The 16,219-nt window shown below is 58.3% G+C and overlaps 1 protein-coding gene across 4 annotated transcripts in view; it reads right to left on the minus strand.

The window, feature by feature from the left end:
* The window catches only part of FRMPD3 (FERM and PDZ domain containing 3), a 64,737-nt gene that overhangs the window by 16,881 nt on the left and 31,637 nt on the right, over positions 1 to 16,219 (minus strand). For 3 of the 4 annotated variants that reach the window (XM_014955313.1, XM_014955315.1, XM_014955314.1), the window contains 11 exons: positions 13,893 to 14,055; positions 13,585 to 13,687; positions 13,181 to 13,226; positions 11,821 to 11,925; positions 10,653 to 10,760; positions 9,772 to 9,903; positions 9,105 to 9,224; positions 8,822 to 8,958; positions 7,923 to 8,046; positions 7,183 to 7,272; positions 4,859 to 5,038 (listed from right to left, as the gene is read on the minus strand). In XM_014955313.1, the coding sequence (XP_014810799.1) occupies positions 4,859 to 5,038; positions 7,183 to 7,272; positions 7,923 to 8,046; positions 8,822 to 8,958; positions 9,105 to 9,224; positions 9,772 to 9,903; positions 10,653 to 10,760; positions 11,821 to 11,925; positions 13,181 to 13,226; positions 13,585 to 13,687; positions 13,893 to 14,043 (1,296 nt within the window). In that variant the 5' untranslated portion in view covers positions 14,044 to 14,055. The remainder of the gene's footprint in view (positions 1 to 4,858; positions 5,039 to 7,182; positions 7,273 to 7,922; positions 8,047 to 8,821; positions 8,959 to 9,104; positions 9,225 to 9,771; positions 9,904 to 10,652; positions 10,761 to 11,820; positions 11,926 to 13,180; positions 13,227 to 13,584; positions 13,688 to 13,892; positions 14,056 to 16,219) is intronic. The other variant, XM_014955316.1, reaches the window with a different exon arrangement.

The following is a 16,219-nucleotide window of genomic DNA, read 5'->3' on the forward strand; positions in this document are numbered from 1 at the left end:
CCTCTCCACATGTTGTCTGACTCTTGTGTTTCTGGCTGGCTCCCATCCCGGTGCCCGCGCTATGGGTGGCACCGGGGCTGGTACGTACCAAAGGCTGGTACGGGCTTTGCTTTACATCCCGCTTGAAAGGCTCTGCGAGGGGGGGAACTGCATCCACACCTCCCACCCCAGGTACGGAGCCAAAGGAAATCTCCATCCCTCCTCCTCTCCCACGAGATGACAGCGTTTCAGAACGGCTTGATGCAAATAAAGATGAATTCAGTTTAGGGAACCACAGCCTTTAGGGCCATCATCACTGCAAAGCCTCCTTCCTCCTGTAGGAGAAACCCGATGGGTTTCAGTCATCGCTTGCACGAGTGGGTGTAACACCAGCCTCACCTGCCCTCAGTGGTTTTATGGGGCTCCCCACTGTTTTCAGACTACAATTTGGCAAATGTACATACAATGTGTCCCTGCCACGCTCGGCTGGGGGAAGCACCACAGGGCTCAGGGCTGGCACCTGCTGCCACCGGCTACGGTGGGGAAAGCTGGGAGGCAGGAGGGTCCAGAGGCCCAGAGGGGTCTCCATCCCATTGCCCAGAAGGATCCCCATCACATCACCCAGAGGGGTCTCCATCCCATCGCCAGTGAGAGGGAGGGATGGCCATCGAGCAGGACTTGGGTTCCTTCCCAGGGGGAGAGGAGAAGCTGCCACCCCCCAGCTGGGCACGGCAGTTTTTTATGTCCCTGGCAGGCTGGAAGCACACCAGAGCCCCCGGGACACCAATAGCCAGATTCCAGGCATAGCAGCAGCCGGGGACCTTTCTGAATTAATTTTTCCTTTGTTTTCCTCTGTCGAGCCTTGATCTCGGCCGAAGCGCCGCTTGGCTGCGGGCCCTGCTGGGAGAGGTGAAGTCAATTACCCCAATGCCTTTGATTGAATTGCGCTTGGCGAGCAGCCAGCGGCCCTGGGCTCCTGCCCCACAGCCCGGCACGGGGACAAGGCACAGCCTGGGGACATCTCCTCTGTCACACTGCAGATGCTCGTCCGGGCTCAGGCGATCCGGCTACCTTCCCAGTGCTCCTCTTTCATCCCCATTCAGAGGGCTTCGGCAGCTTTTTTTGGGTTTTTTTTTTTTTGCCAGTGTGAAGACTGTTAATAATAAAAAGCCCAGCGGCGTGTGGCTGCGTAAGTGGAAAAGTGGAAATGCTCCATCTGAAAAAGCCATTTCAGTAAGAACAATACCTTTGCTTCTGCAGGAGCTGCCGGAGCTGTGCAGCCAAGGGTGCAACCTAGTGGAGCCACCTGCCTGGACATCAGGAGCTGGCTCTGTGGTGTCCATGGAGCTGAGCAGATCTCCAGGAGCTGGCCCCGAGGTGTCCATGGAGCTGAGCAGATCTCTCCGTCCTTCCTATGCTGCGGAAGCCCGGGCAAGCATGGCCAGCAGCCACTCCTCTGCCTCTCTGCATCTCAGCTTGCCCAGATGTTGGGCAGGAGATGCTGACACTGCCCTTCCTGGGATGCTGGGAGGTACAAGAGGACTTTGCAGTCCTGCCCTGGGGAGACGCCTGTCTGGACGCCCAAACCTCAGCTGGCTCAGGAGCATCCGCCTCTCTCAGATGCTGGTCCCAGGAGACACCACGTGCCACCAGCCTGTCCCCAGCAAATCTACGAGCTCCAGAACCAATGCTCCAACACCGGCAAGCCTGGAGCACAGGAGGAAGAGCAGAGAAGCGGTGGCTCCAGCAGAAATGGGACTTTGCCAGGTGTGAATGACCCCACAATCCTGCCAAACGCTCACACAGCTGCAGCACAACTGGGGGAGCACCGTCCTGCCCCCAGCCACGGGCTGTGAAGCTTCTCAGCATTTCCAAGCAAACCTGCCCCACTCTGTGGCTGTGGAGGCAAAACCTGCTCCTCTCCTCCCAGCAGCTCCCTTGGACATTGCAGGGAGTAAAAAAATCCTTCTTGGACCCGGTAGCAGAGGCCTGGAGACATTTGTTCCTCTGTCCTGAGGTTGTGCAGCTCCTCTACGAGGGGTCCTGCCAGCCCTTGCCCCCTCTTGCCACCCTCGCAGTGGCAAACAGCTAAAGAAAGCAAAGCAGAGGCACCAGCCCTGGGTTGGTATCCCAAACGGGCTGTTTTAAACAGAAACCGAAGCCGAGGATGGAAAAAACTCCCAAAACAAACCAATTAACTACCTGGTGAATAATTTATAACGACAAACACGCGTTTCTTTTCCTCCTGAACTAAATGCAGACGGTTTACGATCCCCGCGAGCCTGTTTGTTACCTGGGAATCTTCCCCTGCTCCTCCCCGGCGGGTCCGTCCGGGCTGTGGTTGCCGTCACGCAGCGGGTAAGGATGTTAGAACTGGTGGGGTCAGGATGTGCAGACCTCCCGGATGGTGGCTGTCCCATGACCTGCCCCCCCAGCCAGGGCCTTTTTTATTTCTCTTTCTTTTTTAAAACCCTTAGGATCAGCTCCCCGACATCGATAAACCTGGCGCTTCAGGAATTCAAAATGGCTTTTCTGCACAAATCCCTTACCCGACACCCAACATCTGCCGTTTCCACAGTAACCCAGCCAGCAGCTGCGAGGGGGCCGTCGCCACCCCCCCGGGTTCAGGCTGTCTCCCCCTGCATCCCGCATCCCTGCCGTTACCTGGGCAACGCACCGGAGCCACCCCGGCTCCAGCATCCCACAGAGCATCACCCGGCATCAACAGAGCCACAGCCCTGGGTGTGGGGGGGACACCCCCACCCTGTCTTCCATCCGTGGGGCTTCCAGGGACAACATGGATTTGAGCACAGGTCCCCAAGGGCAGGCAGGACCCTACTTCCAGGGCAACCCTCTAATATTTTACCACTCACAGTGGAAAGGGATTTATTTGCCACCCAGGGCTTTAGCCGGTGACACGTTCAGCGCAAAAGAATAATTGCAGAAAGCAGATTAGCACTGCGAGGTAATGATCTCTTTTTTTTTTTTTGCCTGCTTTTCTTAGCTTGCCTCATCCATCGCTGCCCTGCGTAGGATTAGCATATGTCTCACTCTGGAGCAGACATTCTGGCTCGAAAACCCAGCCCTTCGGATAAGGGTTAAAGGCAGACAGATAAGGGCAGCCTCTGCGCTGGCGGGGGGATGTTGAGCCTGCTGAGATACACAAATGGGACGCTCGCCCCGCTCCAGGGGGGCCGGGGGGGGGACTTTTGGTGGATGTAGGCAGCTGCCTGGAACTTCTCAGGGAGATAAAGCTGCCGTGCGTGCGGACGAGCTGGGGGAAAGCTGCATGTGAGCTGCCGAATCATAGAATCATTCAGGTTGGAAAGGACCCTTGGGATCATCGAGTCCAACCCTCTACCCTACTCTACAAAGTCCTCCCCTACACCATATCCCCCAACACCACATCTAAACATCCCTTAAACACATCCAGGGATGGTGACTCAACCCCCTCCCTGGGCAGCCTATTCCTAATGCCCGGCCACTCTTTCTGTGAAAAATTCCTTCCTAATGTTTAGTCTAAACCTACCCTGTTGGAGCTTGAAGCCGTTCCCTCTCGTTCTGTCGTTAATTACCTGTGAGAAGAGACCAGCACCAACCTGGTCTCCAGCAATCGGGGAGGCTGGATGGAGGGGACACAGGAGCAAGTCTGCCCCTCCGTCAGGGAAGGGCTGGTGGTGGTGGGGAGTTAATTACTGCTCAGAGCACGGCCAAAGGGAGCGGTGCTGCAGGATCCGTGGAGAAGCCGTGTGGGAATTGCCACCTAATTTAGAGCAGATGGACGCCAGCGTCACCTCAGCCTCCAGCACGTCTGCTGCTCCTGCGGCCAGTCTCGGCTGGGGAGGGGACAACTGCCTTCTCCCATGCCAGGGAGGGGATGGTGGCACCAGAGGGGCCCGTGCAGCACACCGTGAGCTGGCTGCATGCCGGGGGCTGAGCTGATGCTGGTGAGATGGCCACAGGGCTATGTGACAGCAGGAACGTGCCCTGCTCCCGGCGAGCCACCAGCAGTCAATCACGGGGATCGTGACCAACCTGTTATTACTGTATTAATATTATAATTTATACATACATGTCTAAGGGGCATGGGCACCAGGAGGAACCAGACGGGTTACTCATGCTGTAGATGATATCCCTTGGTTATACGTGCCCCGTAAGCAGTAAGGAGAGCCCCTGGGCACAGCCCAGGCAGATGGAAGGGCTGGGCAAGGAGGGCTCCCACCTGCCCAGGATGCAAGGGGGCAGGTTTGAGGGTTTTGAAGGGGAGGGACAGGCACAGCAGGACACCAGGGCTTCACCTGGGCGACCACTGACCTCCGTGGGATGCAGAAGAGGGGATATCACAGGTATTCCAGTTGCCCGAACACCCACTGAAGCACAAATGCAAATGAAGGGCTTCACGGAGGTTGTGGTTTGGGCCAGATTGGGCAAAAATGAGATGACAGATTGGAGGGGACAGCTGAAGCAGAGGGGATGAGGATGAGCGTGGCTCTGGCAGAGGTTACTGGAGTGTTACTGCAGCTCAGCAGAGCTCCTGGACTAGGCACAGCAGCAGCAGGAAAACAGACTTGGAGGAATTAATGAGCCTGGTGGGAGAAAGTGCTAAAATCCCCCAGGAGAGGAGGCAGCAGGAGAATCCTAAACAAATCCACCATGATTACATCTGCGAGGCTGCAGCTGAAATATAGAGCACAGGGGGCTTTAGGAGAAGAGCTGGGTGTGGGGAGGCAGCAAAACCGAGGGTGTCCTGGAGCAGGGACACAGCTACCTGCCTGAGAGTCTGTCCTGAACCTTCTCAAAGGTGAGCACCGAACCCCCCACCACGGCCTCCACACTGGCCCCTCTCCCCAGTGCTTGCCTCTGTGGCACCCGTGCCTACCTTGGCATCCAGGATGCTCGTCTCCACCCGGGCCACCCCTTGGTTCTCCCTGAACAGCTGGATCTTGCTGACCTTGCTGAACTCCGACAGCACCGTGGTGAGGTTGGTCTTCAGGTCGATGACGTGGCTGATGCCGTGCCGGGGTCCCACCAGAAGTGTGGTGGCCGGCTGCTTCTCGTCCTGGTAGCACCAGTGCAATGAGGAGAGACAGACGGACAGGGGTGAGTAAAGGCACCCTGGGGCTCCACGAAGCCAAGTCTAAATGTCAGCAGCTCAGCCAGGTCACGGAATCATGGAATTGTCAGAGTTGGAAGGGGCCTCTAGAGATCATCTAGTCCAACTCCCCTGCCAAAGCAGGGTTGCCCAGAGCACATCACTCAGGAGTATCCAGGCGAGGCTTGAAGATCTCCAGAGAAGGGGACTCCACACCCTCCCTGGGCAGCCTGTTCCAGGGCTCTGGCACCCCCACCTGAAAGAAGTTCTTCCTCGTATTTGAATGGAGCTTCCCATGTTCCAGCTTGTGCCCGTTGCCCCTTGTCCTGTCACAGGGAACCACTGAAAAGAGTCCGGCTCCCTCCTCCTTCAACCCACCCTTTAGGTACTTGTAAACGTAGATAAGGTCTCCCCTCAACCTTCTCTTCTCCAGGCTAAAGAGCCCCAGCTCTCTCAGCCTTTCCTCATCAGGGAGATGCTCCAATCCCTCCATCATCTTTGTTGCCCAACGCTGGACTCTCTCCAGCAGTTCCCTGTCTCTCTTGAGCTGGGGAGCCCAGCACTGGAGGCAGGATTCCAGTTGTGGCCTCCCCAGTGCAGAGCAGAGGGGGAGAATGACCTCCCTCCACCTATTGGCCACACTCTTCCCTACGCAGCCCAGGATCCCACTGGCCCCCTTGGCCACAAGGGCACACTGCTGGCTCATGGATAGTTTGCTATCCAACAGGACTCCCAGATCCTTCTCAGTAGAGATTTCAGGTCCTGGGTGGCTTTTGCAGAGCAGCAGGTGAAGCTGGTGCCATGAACTTCCCCCCCACCTCAGCCCCAAGCTTCTCTGCAGAGCTGGGAACGGTGTGCAGGATGCCAGGGCTATTTAAAAATAAAGCACTGAACTGACTGTCCACATGAAATATTCAGGCCTGCTGGTGTCACTACAGAGAAGTAACAGCATGTTACAAATCTGCCTGATCTGACATCGCCTCTGAGAGGAGGAAGCAGAGGAGGGAGTGAATGCATTTTAGAAAAGAAGACTAAAGCCAGAAAATAGAGATCTTCATTGCTCTGGTCTGCCCAGGAAGGATGTTTCAAGCCAGAACTGGAGGTGAAGAGGAGCTGGGCAGAGCAGTGCAGAAGAGAATAAGGGAATACTTTTTACCACTTACACGTGGTTCAACTCCTGGGCTGGCTCAGAGTCATGGCTTTGGTGTCAGAGATGAACAAAAAAGGCAGGGCACCCACACCAGAGGTGAGTTGCCCAACGCTGCCCACCGAGGCAGACTCCAAGCACTCAGCCATGGCTCCGACCAGATACCATGTGGTTCTTCCTTCACTGATTTCCTACAGCCCTTTGAGCTGTGAGGTGAGGAGCCCCAAGGATTGGTGGAAGGAGAGCAGATCAAAGGCTGTAATAGATGGAACCCAGGAGGCAAAGCAAGGAAAGCCAGGGAAGAGCCAAGACCTTGGGTGGGGGTAAAGGGAAGGATGGCAGAGAGGTGACACTTACATGGAGACCCCTGGATGGAAGGTGAAGCAAGAGGGACAGAGAGGTGAGCGTTAGCAAGCCCACCCTTCTCCTGTTTGGCTTGGTGGCTTTCCTCCTGCCGTGGAGAAAGTGAGATGGCTTGGGTGAGGGGTGGAGATGCCTTTGATGGAGATGAGGGAGGAGTGGGCCATGGCGGTGGCAGCTTCCAAACAGCGGTCAAGCTGGACCACTACTGCCGGAGAAGGTAAGGCCAGCCAGGCTACTCCCTGCATGGACAAGCTGGGAACACAGTGGCCTTTGCCATGGGTGGCCCTCCTCTGAGATGGCTGGCAGGAATCTGCCAGGGCAGGACCAGGCTCTAAGTTGGAAAATACCCCGACTTCATCGAGCAGATAATCTTGTTGCCCAAAAGGCTGGCATGAGCAGAGCTGACCCTGACCCTGTAGAGCTGAAGACCTGACCTAAAGGCTCTGAGGGCTTTTCTGGATGGGCATGGACCCCCAGCAGGGCAAAGTAAGAGACCAAGGGAAGTAAGTTCTGTGGGACCCACATCTCCCCTGGCTCTCCCCTCCAGCACACACTCAAGAGCAGTGCCAAGGACCTCCCAGCCCATCCGGAATTACCGTACCAGTCCCACTGTGTTGAAGAGGACCCCAGCAAAGGTGGGCAGCTCGTTCAGGATCCTCAGGTACTGCAGCTTCGCCTGGGCCGTGGAGACCTGACAAAACACATCACACGGGTGATCACCACCAACACAAGGGGGAAGAAACGCAAGAGGCTGGTACAAACTCAGGAGCTCCCAAGCAGGAGTGGGCAGCTTGGGGGGCATGGGCTGTGCTGGCAGCGAGCCTGGGGGCTTGACATGGGGTGGAGGGGGTCTCTGCTCCCCTGCCCTCCTGGGCAGACGCTGGGAGGTGACTCAGGGCAGAGGCACAGCCAGGAAGGAACCCAGACACTTGATGTATAACCCCTCCGTGGGATGTATAATCCCCCCCTCCCGAGATGCATAACCCTCCTGGGGAGCTCCGAGGGCTGCAGGGAGCGAGGCAGTGGCTCAGCAGCCTCCTCCAGAGCTTTCCAAGCCCAGAAGCAGAGATAACAATAAACACAGGCTTAGCTGATGCGTGCCGCTTTGGCCACGCTGAGGAACCAGCTCTGGGCTGATCTCACCCCACTGATCCTCATCGCAGTCCCCGAAATCCAGATCAGCTCTCGGAAGTGGATTCAGGAGAGCGAGCAGCTGCATGGCTGGGATTTATCTCCCATCCCAGGGGACTTAGGCAGCAATAACAGGAGCTGCTGAGCAGCCGGGGACAACAGGATGGCTGGAGCCACCCCACTAGCCCTGGCTATGTGGGTTGGGCTCACCTTGGTGCCCCCAGTCTGGTTCTGGTGGGCTTTGAGCTGCTGCGAGAGGGATTTCCGGAGGCTCTTCTCTTTGATGAGCTGCAGGAGCGAGGGGGGCAGGAAGGGCTCCAGGCCCCACTCCTTCCTGTGGGGAGGAAAACCTGCCTGAGCCACCAGGCCAGAGACCCCGCTGATGGGCAGAGAGGGCCAGCAACCAGGGATGGTGCCCGAGAGCATCCTCTTGCCATCAGAGGGAGCTGGAGCAGCACCAGCACTTCCTTGGTGTCACAGCCTCCAGCCTGGGTCCCCAGGGGGACGGGACCCCCAAGCTGGTGTCACAGCCACCAGCACGGGGCTGGGGAACACAAGGGTGCCAGGCTCTGCAGCCAAGCCCAGCTCCCACTCACCTGCATGTCAGGTTAAGGGACGCAGGGCAAATCCCCAAACCTCTTCTGGGATCCTCCCTTTTGGCCATCTCCCCCCTTCCTCCCTGTGCACACCGTGCAAGGCCAGCCTGCACAGATGGACTCCATACGGATTTAAGACCACCAGGAGTCACAGGAGAGCTGAGCCAGGGCTGCATGGCTTGGTGATGGGCTGCGATTATGCAGCCCCAGTGCCTTCTCCTTGCCTTGGATGCCAGCTGGAAAATCAGCCTGAGTTCCCAACGAAATGATCCTGGATTTGCACCAAATATCCCCGCCAGCTCTGGCAAAGATGCTGGATATCAGCACGTGGGGGTCTTACATGGTCCCACGGTGGGACCAGGGGCTGTGTGTCACTGCTGCCAAGCCTGTGAGCTACCAGCCAGGGCATCTCACGCTCAGCACCCCAAAATCTCGCTGGGACCACCCCAGTTACACAGGAGGGGACACAGAGGAGGGATACGAAGTGGAGTGGGGAGAGGGATGAGGACTCACTCCACATTCTTGAGGGAGACCTTCTGGCTGGGGCGGGTGGCTGAGACGGTGATGTAGATGTGGAGGGCAGCCAGCCCCAGCAGCATCTCTGGCTTGGGGTCTGTGCCGAAGCGCTCTCTGATCACATCGTTGCGGCTCTGCAGGAGGGAGGAGAAGGTGTCCTCAGACAGCCACGAGGACAGGGCGCCCGCTACCTGAGGGATGCCTCCACAGGACCCATCCTGGAGAGACATATGGGCCACAAGCACCATCAGCTCCCAGTTCCTGGGAGAGAGTCCCCTACCTGGATGTACAGGTACTCGAACGCTGCAGGATCCCGGCGCAGCAGCTCCACCGGGTCCTTGGGGAAGAAGCTCACACGGAAGAGGCATCTCATGCCATGGTAGTGTGTCCTCTGCACAACCTGTGGCAGGAGCAGAGGGGACTGGTGAGCCCAGGAGCCATGTATATTTGCCTGCGGGGCAGTAGACACCCTTCTCCTCTCCCCTGGGTGGAGGGGGGGATTTGATTTTTGTCCATGCACCACTCAATCCTTTCATCCTGGGAACAGCCCAGCCCTCCTTGGTGTGACAGCTTTGCCTGGTGTTCCAGGGGTTTATACCACCAAGGCTAACGCTTCCTCCACGATCCCCATTTTATCCCTGGTCCCATGCAGTGCCAGCTTCCTACCTTTCCTGAGCAAGCCAAGGAAGCTCAGGAATGCTGTCTGCAGCTGCCCAGCCTGGAGCACAGAGCATCTCCACGGTGCTGTCAGGGTGGGATGGGTAAAACCCTCATCATCTCCCTCTTTGACCACCCTTTGCACCCCTGAGCCCACAGGACCACGCTAGCAGCAAGGAGAGGCTACACCACCCCATAGCAACCCAGCCAAGCCCCACGCTGATGGGAGAAGAGCCTCCCTGTGCCCCAGCCATGGCCATCCCAATGCCCTCCCACACCCGGTGGCTTACGTGGGCCAGCGGCTGCTTGTCCTGGAGCAGCAGGAACCGGTGGCTCTGCTCCGGGCTGGAATACTCCAGGACCAGGGCAAAGTGCTCAATGTGCCTCAGGGACAGGCGGTCCTGCAACGTCACCATCACGTCCTGCAAATGCCACGGACAGGCTTGGGTGCGGGGCAGTGACCCCCTCCCAGGGTGGAGCTGGCAGCCCACTGAGAGCATCCCTCCTCCCTGGCACCCACAGTGCTGAGAAGGTCCACGGGATGGTCCCCAACCACCACCAGGCAAAGTGACAGCAGGAGGTGACCAGCACCTCGGGTAACACTGGGACGTTTTTGGATGGGGGGGCTGCAGGGAGCTGGTCCCTGGCAGGAGGACCGGCAGGAGCATCCATCCTGGCTGGAGGGCAGGCTGGCAGCGAGGAGGAAAGTTGGGAATGGGAGAAAGATGGCAATAAACCCCATCCCTGGCACCCGCAGCACTGAGAAGGTCCATGGGATGGTCTCCAACCACCGCCAGGCAAAGTGACAGCAGGAGGTGACCAGCACCTCGGGTAACACTGGGACGTTTTTGGATGGGGGGGCTGCAGGGAGCTGGTCCCTGGCAGGAGGACTGACAGGAGCATCCATCCCAGCTGGAGGGCAGGCTGGCAGCGAGGAGGAAAGTTGGGAATGGGAGAAAGATGGCAATAAACCCCATCCCTGCCAGCTGCAAAGCGTGTCGCCCGGGGAGGCGGAGGGGCCATCGATCACGCGGTGGCAGCTCGCAGGCAGCCAAGCGCCGCTGCGGTGTTTGCGCAAGGAAGCAGGAGACAAGGAAAAATGGATGGGGCGGGCGGGAGGAGAGAAGCATCAACGGTGGTGTGGGATGGGGGGGGAAGCGAAGGGACCCACCTTCACGGTGGTTCGGCCATCGAAGGTGAAGGATTTGATCTGCCCGTTCTCCAGGAAAACCTTCAGCACGTTGGGAATGAGGAGGAGAGCTTCTTTCTTCAACATGTCCTGGGCACGCCGGGGCCAGCAAGGAGGGTGGCGGGGGGGGACACGGAGAGAGGGAGAGAGGGTGAGGGGAGAGAGAGAGCGAGTGTCAGTGATGGAGCAGTTACAGCATCCTCTGCTTCTCTGGGCTGATGCGCTAAGAGGCACATTTCCCTTCAAAATCCAGCTTCTCTGCTGAGACGAGCAGAGCTGGAGCAATTCAGAAGAGCTGCCCGACACATTCACCTCCCCAGCTCCCAGCAGCTGCAGCAGGAACGGAGCATCCCACTCCCTCCGGCACATCCCAGTGCCTGGCAGCCCGTCCCCGCTCCCCAGCTGGTGTCCCCGAGGGGAAGCCATGGCCAGGGTGGCTCAGAGCCGGTCCCCCTTTCCTGACCCATAACCCCGGCCAGCCCACCTCAACCTTGGACATGCAGGAAGCTGGGTGAGGACTCATTTTATTCAGGAAGAGGCGTTTCGATCAGATAATTACTTAATTGATTTTGCTTAAAAATAGAATTTGCTAGAAGAGCTTTACAGGGTTTTTTTTTTTGTTGGTTTTGTTTGGGGGTTTTTTTTGGGGTTTTTTTTGGTATGCTGCTTAATAAAACCTTTCTGCAATTAAGAGATAATGGCACTGGGCTGGAACACCATGGCAGCGTAAGAGCTTCCATTGCCACACAGCAGTGCCCTCATCACCCTGCCCCACGCACGGGTGCTCCTGTGAAGAACCTTTGGCACTGGGTTGGAAGCCACAGACCTTCCTTAGGGCAGGGGCTGACCACTGCCTGGATGTCACCTTTGGGTGCCCAGGGGGGGACCAGGTTTCCAAGGACAGTTTCTGGGGTTCCATCCAGATGGAGGGACAGGGGAGGACCATGGCATGTTCCCCTGGCACTGACACTCGCCTTGAGTGTGCCCAAGGGCATCTGCCCTGAGGTTCTCCCTGGGCCAGAGGGCTGATCGTACCCACGGAGCCCAAATCAAGGGAAAGGAGCCCTGCAGCCCCAACCCGCCTCCTGCCCCACGGCCCTGGGGATGCCTCGAGGGGGTGAATCACGGAGGAAGGTAGGGCAGGACTTACTGGGTCCGTCTCGCCGACTGTCACCTGCTCTGAAAATCGGACCTTCGCCGGGTTGGACCTCAGCTTCGCCTTCTTGGCTGCGCTGATGAAAGCAGATTTGGGAGACTGGAAAGAGAGCACCGGGTAAATCACCTGCCTGCCCTCGGAGCCGTGGCACGGGGAAAGCCAGACAGGGGGCCCAGAGAAAGCCCCTCTGAAGCCAGCACGATGATGGGGGGTGGGCAGCGAGCCGTGGAATGGCAGGGTGGAAGGCAAATCCCCTGCGCTGTGGTTCTACAGTGCTGCAGGCAGGGCCAGAAGGATAAGCAGCAGCCCCTGAAGTCACACCAACACCCTCAGTGTGACGGGGAAGCCTGCACCCCCAGCAGGCACATGTGCCCGGCACCCCCTGTGCACCCCCTGACCTCCAGCACACATGAGCCAGGGCTGGCTCGGTGGCACTGCTTTGGATGGGGGAGACGAGCCACTTGGATGTGGGTCTGCAGCCATGGGGAGAAGCCTGGGAGATAGCAGGACCCCAGGTGGCCCTGTGGGACGTTCTGGTGGCAGTGCCAGGCACCAGGGAGCCCCTGCCTGCACATGGTCTGGCTGCGAGGTGGTCGTGGTGCAGAGCTGTGTGTGTCTGAGGGTGCCAGCATCAGCTGAACAGCCTGTCCTGGCTGGTGGCCATCCAGGGACAGGAGAAAAGAAAAAAAAAAGCTCTTTTGGAGCCTGGCACACACTCCGATTCTGACAGAGCAGTGCTGGGGGGTGGCATCTCCTTCCCGGAAAGGAGGGGAGCACAGGGGAGCTCTCCCACTTATCTCCTTCACCGACATCAAAGGGCTCAGTGAAGCAGAAATGATGCCCTGCCGCTGCCACCACCGCCCCAGCTCGATGGTTCAATCTGCTCCAGCACCACGGGTGCTGAGCCCAGGGCACCATCACTACCCGCTACCATCGTCACCATTGGCCGCGCGGCTCGGGGCACGCAGCCTGGCACTCCCATCCTCCTGGGGACAGTCATGGGCACATCCCTCCCTGCCACCCTCTGGCATGACAGGTCACTTCATCAGACACACCTGATGCCCTCTGCAAACCAAATGGATTTGAGGATGTTTTCCCTCCTTCCCTCCTGTGAGGGGCTAGTGACGAGGAGAGGGAGGTGGCCACTTGCCCACACTGCCTCTGTGGGGCTGCGGCAGCTCTCAGGCCTGACAGCTTGGAAGAGGTTTGGGGTGGTGGGACACCAGTCCAACACCTTGGTTGAGCTGCCTGAGTGGTCCCCTGGGGCCTCCAGGGACCCCACCTTGGAATCCCAAAGAGCTCTTAACCCCTATCCTGGCTCCCCTGGGGCTGACCATGGCCCCGCTGGTCTCACCTGGTGGGTGTGCAGGACCGTGAGGATGATGAAGTCCTTGGCCTTCCTGTGACAGAAAGGAGAAATGAAGGTGGACAGGACCTGATGGTGGTGGACCTCAACACGTGCATTTGGCTACTGAGAGCACATCCCACCCTTCCCAGCCCAATGGTGGCTGGGACCTTTGTGGGTTCCTTGGGATGCTTGGTGACACGGCTGTGGGTGCTCTCCCAGTGCTGCCCACCCCTTGGCCAGCCAGAAACGGGTATGGAACTTGCTCAAGGCATTCCCTCACTCAGGCTGAGGCTTCCCCACACCAGCAGTGACCGTGAAGCTCCCAAGGCACCCCGAAGCTCCAGCTGGGGCACAACAGCCCAGCATGACCCCCATCCCCGAAGGCAACGAGGGATGAGCGTTGTCCTCACCTGACGAGCTCGATGAATCTCTCTCTGGGGGCTTCACTCACATCCTCATCATTGATGGCCAAGATCTGGTCTCCTGGCAGGAGTTTATCCTCAGAGGGGCCGCCTGCCAGGACAGAGGGTCAGGGCAAGCCCAGGCATCCCAGGCTGCAGGGTTGGGGGGAAGCAGGAGGGTCCCAAGCCCCCCCTATAGTGTTTGGCCGTGAAGGGCACCCACAGGTCCACCGGAGGGGACAGGAGAGGACAGGAGGGTCCCACCAGGGGTAGGTGCTGCTGTGCTTGCTTGGGACCCCCAACACCACACACCCTACCTGCTGCCACCGAGCGCACCACCACCGGCCTCTCGCTGCCGGCCACGAAGCCGAATCCGTAGCGGGGGTGGCGTTGGACCGTCACCTGTCGGAGCGTGTCCGAAGGCAGCTGCCCACATTCCATATCATCGCCACCGCGCTCCTCCGGCATCACATGGCTGCGCTGCAGAGCAGGGGGGGGCACCCCGTCACGCACCCCATCATGGCAGCGCTCTCCACTGGCCCCAAACCCACTCCACCTGCATCACCGATGGCACTGGGGGTCCCAGCAGCTTGCTGGGACATCCCCAATCCCCCATCCCACCCCATCCTCCCTTGCAGAGTGGTGGTGCTCAGTGCCCATCCTTGCCACAGCACCAGCAGCTTGTGCAAGGTGGACATTCATGGAGGTACCCCCAAAACCACGCCATGCTCTCCCAGCATCTCACTTCATTAGATGTGATAAACTCATTACATGTGATGAATTAGATGCGGGATAAACTCCTGGTGGTGCCACTCCAGCCATTACCTGGGGGATGCCACCGCTGCAAGGTTCAGAGGAGACGGCAGCCCTGGCATGGCCAGAGTGCTATCTCTCTGCCCTTTCTGCAGAGGTTTGAAAGCAAACTCAAGGGTTGGCTTTTTTTCACGCCATGTAACACGGTTGAACAATATCAGAAATAAGCAGAAACAAGTCCAGCCAGTCTGAAAACTGGGATTAAGGCAGGCTCAGCCATGGCCGCTGGCGCTTCGACTGGGTCTCCACCGCCAGCCATGGGATTCCTCAAAGCCCTGACAGCCGGAGGCCGGGGAGACCCAGCCAAGGGCAAGGTCATGCCAAAGCTGCCCTTGGCATCTCAGAGAAATGCCAGCCGTGGCTCCGGGCTCTGAGCCCGCTCTGGGGGAGCAACCCCAGCGCCGTGGGGATGGTGGTGGAGCGTGGCAGAGACAGACGGCGACGTGCACGGCCGCCACCAGAAAAACAAAGTGATGAACGTGCCCCTGTTTCTATGCAACTCATTGCTTGTTCCTGTCCAGAACTATTTAGCCTCCTTAAAAAAAAAAAAAAAGAAAAAAAAAGAGATCCTTCCCGGCCTTTTGGCAACACATCAATCGTTCCGTCTCTTATCGGTTTAGGATTTGACGCATCATCCACCCAACGCAATCTGCCTGCAGTTCTGACACCCCCCCCTTCCCCCCAACCCGCTCCCAGCGCCTCACGTTGGCACCCGCTGCAGAGGGAAGAGGGACACACGTGTGGAGGGGACGGGAGGAAAGAGGACGGGAGCTTCTCGCCGCTCAGCACACACACAGCTTGGGGCTCGAGGCACATCGCTGCCAGGAAAGGCAGCCCTGATCCCCAGGTCCCGACATCATAGAATCGTCTAGGTTGGAAGGGACCTCAAAAATCATCTAGTCCAACCATCAACCTAACTCTGACCAAAAAAAAAAAATAAAATAATAAATTACACACACCACTAAACCATATTCCTGAGGACCATGTCAACCCGTCTTTCGAACACCTCCAGGGATGGTGCCTCAACCACCTCCCCGGGCAGCCTATTCCAATGCTGGATAACCCTTTCCGTGAAGAAATTTTTCCTAATCTCCAATCTAAACCTCCCCTGGAACAACTTGAGGTCGTACATCCTTTAAGGGAGCAGGGTCTGGTCCTGTCCCTGCTGCCTTCTCCCCCATGGGAGCCAGGAGGGGCTCTGGGTGCCACCACCCAGTGTCAGGGACACAGCACTGGCTGTGGATGAGCGATGCTCCATGGTGATGGGATGCCACCACTGCCATGTCCACCTTGACCCATCCCCAGTGCCCAGCCAGATGGGTACCCATGGCTTTCCCCCACCTCATGCAGGGACACGTGGTTGGAGAAGCAACACAGTGAGATCCAGGGAAGGGAACTGCTGAGGAGCAGAAGGGTGAGGGCATCTCCCGGGTCAGGAGGAGTGGTCCATCCACACCCATCAGTGGTCCCAGCAGGGATGCAGGCATGGGGTGTAGGGCTGGCTCCATCACCAGGGGAAGGCAGCTGTGGGGGAAACGCAGGCGAGACCGTCTCCCCTGCCACTGGCTGCGCGCCGCCTCGTTAGCTGCTCTGCTACTCCCATCAGCATTTAAACGAACAACAGCAACAACAAAAAGCGATTGCAGGATTCAAACCAATTTTCTCCAAGGAACGTTATCCAAAGCCATTGTCTGCAGCTGAAAAGGGGACACGAGCGAAGCGCCGTGTCTACACACACCTGCCATGGCCAGGGAGGACGCCTGCTGCTTGCAGGGATGGAGCTGGCTGCCAGGAGACAGCAGGGCCACCGAGCTGCTGGCTGCCCAGGGGA

The sequence above is a fragment of the Calidris pugnax genome, unplaced genomic scaffold (genome assembly GCF_001431845.1).
Source record: "Calidris pugnax isolate Ruff unplaced genomic scaffold, ASM143184v1 scaffold38, whole genome shotgun sequence".
NCBI classification, from domain to species: Eukaryota; Metazoa; Chordata; class Aves; order Charadriiformes; family Scolopacidae; genus Calidris; species Calidris pugnax.